At 42.5% G+C, this 4,864-nt stretch overlaps 1 protein-coding gene and 1 long non-coding RNA gene across 3 annotated transcripts in view; one reads left to right on the top strand and one right to left on the bottom strand.

Annotated features, from left to right (window-relative positions):
* Positions 1 to 4,864, bottom strand: part of LOC125936990 (uncharacterized) — a 150,004-nt gene that overhangs the window by 36,512 nt on the left and 108,628 nt on the right. The gene's annotated exons all lie outside the window — the stretch shown is intronic.
* The window catches only part of FSHR (follicle stimulating hormone receptor), a 175,748-nt gene that overhangs the window by 162,695 nt on the left and 8,189 nt on the right, over positions 1 to 4,864 (top strand). For both annotated transcript variants that reach the window (XM_049651461.1, XM_049651460.1), the window contains one exon: positions 786 to 971. In XM_049651461.1, the coding sequence (XP_049507418.1) occupies positions 786 to 971 (186 nt within the window). The remainder of the gene's footprint in view (positions 1 to 785; positions 972 to 4,864) is intronic.

Here is a 4,864-nt window from a genome sequence, read left to right as displayed (position 1 = left end):
AGAGAGAGACAGAGAGAGAGACAGAGAGGTGTTTACTAAAAATATCTGCAATTTATTAAGTGCTGTTTATTGGCCAGGAAGTTTCCTGTGTACTTTAACTCATTTAATTGTCCCAACAACCCTTTGAGGCAGCTGTGATTATTACCATTCCTATTTTATGGCTGAGGAAACAGAAATAGAGAAGTGACATTACTTTATCAAGATCACAAATCTAATAGGTAGAGGGACAGGATACATACACAGGATAGTCTGGCTATACTCATAATCACCACTCTCTATTGCCATTTCAACTTTGTGCTGAGGGTGCCTCTACTGTCCACCAGACTCCTCTTACCCTTATGGTGTTTCTTCTCACACTTTTCTGAAATTTGGCCACAGATTCCACCCTCACTCATCTCAAGTATTTTTTTGTAGCTAGCTTTATAGTGGGGAGGAAATGGCTTCCATTTCTTCAATTGATGTAAATTAGTGGATATCTATTCCAGACAGACTATAGAAGGGGAGATGGCTATAGTTAAGCCCCAGATCAGGCATGATGTGTGTATAACCAGTAATCAGAGAGCCCTGATCTAAGTCTTCCTACTGCAAACCCAAGCGCCAGGGCTCTAGGGGACCACATGTCCTAGTAGCTATATATTGATCTGACTGAGATGTGTTGGGTCAATTGGCATCACCCTCCTCACTCGTGTAAGAATATCACTACTACATCGGCAATTTTGCCTGCTAACCAAGCAGAAAATTTTAGGTCCATAATAATCAGGTTTATTTACATTTTCTCCTTATAGAGACATTTCAAGAACCAGGATCCATTCCCTGCCTAGCTATGGCTTAGAAAATCTTAAGAAGCTTCGGGCCAAGTCAACATACAACTTGAAAAAGCTTCCCAGTCTGGATAAGTTTGTCGCACTCATGGAGGCCAGCCTCACCTACCCTAGCCACTGCTGTGCCTTTGCAAATTGGAGACGGCCAATGTGAGTCTTCCCATGTCCATCCCTTGAGCCCCACTTGGGAATTTCTACAACGCAGAACTTGGTCCAAAACTTCCACGTATCTGCAGCATGAAGAGAATCCACTTGTAGAGAGACCTCGCTGATGAAAGACCTTAGGCATATTCTAGATTGCAGCTTCAGTATTGTGAAGGGTTTCTCATTTTCTTGAAAATGGGCTCACAAGAGAGGGCTACCCACATGGTAGATGACCTTCCAAATATTAAATGAAAAACACCGAGCATAATGCCTCATAGCTGATGTTTAATGAACATTTGCCCCCCTTTTCCTTGGTACCAATATGGATTTGTCCTTCAAGTCTCCAACTCTGCACCCTATAAATGTCCCAGGGACCATCAAAATCAACTTTGGATGGGAGAAGCGTAAATGCCATTCAAGTGACTGATGCACCCATCCACAATATGTCCTAACCACTCAAGGCTCCCTAATCCATCTTTGGATCTTAGCACATCACAGGCAGGACAAAGATTGGGACATCTGTTCACTTTGGCTTTCAAGGTTGGTCAGATCTGAGAAAGCCCAGAAAAGCAGGTAATCCAAACAGAGACTAAAACCAGGAGGTAACTGGTTAAAAAGATGAATGAATCATAGAGAGGATCTGGTAAGAGTGGAGGGGCAATATTTTTGAGATTGCACAAAAATGTCCCAGGCATTTAAAGACTCAATTGCAGATAGAATGTACTGGATATCAGGAGTTCTCAAAGCCCTCCACCTCCCCTGAGCTCACTGACACAATCCACATACAGTTACACTCAGATGGTGCCTTATCACACTCTTGTGTAGTACCCCAGCACTAATACAGCTTCCCTGTGTTGTCATTTCACTGTATAGTATAATCCCCTCTATTGTTCAACCTTTAATACATACTCATCTGCCCATGTAGACATAGCCCCTGCTCAAAAGCAAGATAAAACAAAAATGAAACAGTATATACCCTAAATTGTTTTCAAAGTAACTAGGAGTCCACACTCACACCCATTTGAAGGATTTGCAGAAAAGAGGCTACTTTTCAGAAATAGCATGCATCACTGAAAAACTATCCAGAATTGGACACTCCTCACACATTAGCTCCAGGGCCAGGGAATTTCTTCCTAAGGACTAGAATCAGGATGCATAAGGGGTTGGGCTGAAGCACACAAGGTTTGAGATTTTATATTCCAGGTAAGAGTTATTCCAGCAGGGATGAGAAAGATACCAATTTGCTGGCAAAACCCTGGAACTGAATACCCTTCAGGAAAAAAATCTCCAAAGAAGTCAAGATCACTATAAGAGCTGCATGTGATATGCTGCCTGGCCCAGTGTTAGGAGTATTGCTCATACTCCTCTGGTCTTGCCACCCCCTGGTAGCATAGATGCAGCCTCAGGGTTCCCAACCAGAAATCTTCAAGTCTGTCTCACATTGTCCCATGACCTTCCCTGATTGCCCCCAGACCACCTGGCTCTCACTCTTTCTAGGTCCCTATTGTAATTGACCATCAGGGCCTGTCTGGTACAGCAAAAGAGAGCATCGCCCCTCTCCTAGGAAGAGATGCCAAAACAGAGTAACAAATATTGCAGTGGGCCTTTAGCCCTTATATTTAACAAACTCATACCCACAAACACAAAATAAAATAGTTATATATTCATGAGATAACTTGCAGGGTTTTTTTTTTTAATGGTGTCATTTCATCCTATACCATAGGTGTGGTTTAGTAATGAGATTCAAATTGAAAATTGTACAATACAATTGTTCTTACAATCCGCATTTAGAAACAATGCGCAAGATGTAAGCATTAAGCCCTTGTGACTGTGAGGTTTTGGCCAAGGGCCCTCTCACAGAAAGACTTGGTTAACCACACCCCTCATCTGTCCTTGAACCATTTATCTCTTTGTCATAGTTCAACACTTAGCTTCCAAAGTTATTTTGCTCATTTTGTGATTTCAGTTTTAGGCTTTCTCTTCACAACTAGATCTTAAATTGATTCACTGTGGCATATACATCTAAATACCCACACAGGGCCTGGGTCCCAACATGAACTAAGTAACCACCATCATCTGTCTTGGTATTGCTCATATTTGCTAAGGTCTCATTGCCGGGTCCCGTTAAACTTTGCACCTTTATCTCCTGTAATTCTTACAAAGGCAATAGTATTTTTATTCCCTCCTCACAGAGGCAGAACCTGAGCCTCGGAGACAGTACATAATTTGACCAACACCATCCAACTCAGATCCAAACCCTTTTCTTTGTTTCCAAACTCAAGCTCTGGGCCACTCCACTACACACTTTGCAACCATCAGCTCATTAATTTATTGGGATTCAAGAAAACTATTTTTTAAAAATGACCCTAAACTGATCTCCCAACTCTTTATGATGCTTATTATTTGCTAACGTACTGCAGAAGAAACACCATATTCGCTCATTTCTATTTTTGTTTCTATTCTTTTCTAAGAGACATACATTGTTTACGTTTTCCACATTCATGTGGCTGATCACTTCTGTTTCAGGAAAGGGAAGCATCAATATTTAAAATATGTTAGTAGCATTACTGACAGTAAGAATCTTCACAGAAGCCAATGCAAGCCCCAGGAAGTGAAGGCTGACTCTAGATGGTTAAGTCAGATCTGTTTCAATGAATGGAATTGCCATCTGTAGACACCAGGTTACTTACTTTCTGTTCTTAAAATCATGCTGCTGCTAATCTAATGACAGGGTTTAGGAGTCACAAGTTAGATGAAGGGCCAAGTGATTCTCTTATCCCCGCTGCCCCCCCACCTCCACCCCGCCAGGCCCATCCCTTGCCTCACCTTTCTTGTAACATCTCTGTCTGAACCAAAAGATTTTCTGGCATTTTCAATTACATGTATGTTCATTGTTTTGCTCCTTTTCATGCAACCTGTGAGTGCTGGGAGAAGCCCAACCAGTCTCTAACATGAAAGACAATGCATTCTCCAGGGAGGTGGGGGGGGTGGGGTGGGGAGGGTCCCTTGGGCCAATGGACAATGACTTTCTGGCAATTCAATTCACTTCCCAGAGGGGAGAAACAAAAGGAGAGGGTTCTCCCTAACAGCCCCTTCTCAGAGGTTGATGGAGAAAAATTCAGTCCATGTATGTCAGAACACTTAGCCAGGACCCCTCCCTTAGTATCAAATGCAACCTTTACTTCCTCCACTCCCCTAGCTACTCTCTCCTAACAGCAATTTCTTTAAGTGTTTAACACCCACTTCCCTACTCACATGAGAGTATGAGAGAAACAAAGTCCCTTAATATTGCTGTGAGTTTGCTTTTCAGGGAACGAGAGCAGAAGGAAATGGTATGTGTTTATATGAAATTTTTTCCATCCAAAAAGAGACCCAGTGTAAAATATCTCCTTTCCTTAAGGCTTTGCTTTAAAACAATTATTACCCTATCTCTACATGCACTATCCACCCATATGGGTAGAATAGTTATCATCTGCTTTTCATTCAAATCCCTGCTGTAAGCACCTCTATTCTGTTGTCTAGGCCTCTTGCTTATTTGGGTTTAGCAGAAAAACCAAGAGAGAAAAGTAAGCCCAAGAAAGGACAGCTCCCCAGGGAGCGAGTTATAATCTTGGAATAAATTAGACACCCCCCCCCACAATCTATGTTTGCTCTCCCTGCACTTACTATTTAATATGACAGCCCAGGTTCACCTTGCAGACCACTATATACCCGAGGCCTATTGTGGCTCCTGGGAAGTGAGCTAATAGAGAATAGGACCCTCAGTAACATCTCAGGCAAATCAGCAGACCTCTCACTAGCCTGAGTACCAAAGAGCCAGGGAAAGGTGCTGGTTGGGAAAGAGAGGGAGAGAGAGAAAGAGAGAGAGAGAGAGAGAGAGAGAGAGAGAGAGAGAGAGA

The sequence above is a fragment of the Panthera uncia genome (assembly GCF_023721935.1).
Source record: "Panthera uncia isolate 11264 chromosome A3 unlocalized genomic scaffold, Puncia_PCG_1.0 HiC_scaffold_11, whole genome shotgun sequence".
Taxonomy (NCBI): Eukaryota; Metazoa; Chordata; class Mammalia; order Carnivora; family Felidae; genus Panthera; species Panthera uncia.
The sequence above is the reverse complement of the archived record's forward strand: the minus strand, read 5'-3'. Positions and strand labels throughout refer to the sequence as shown.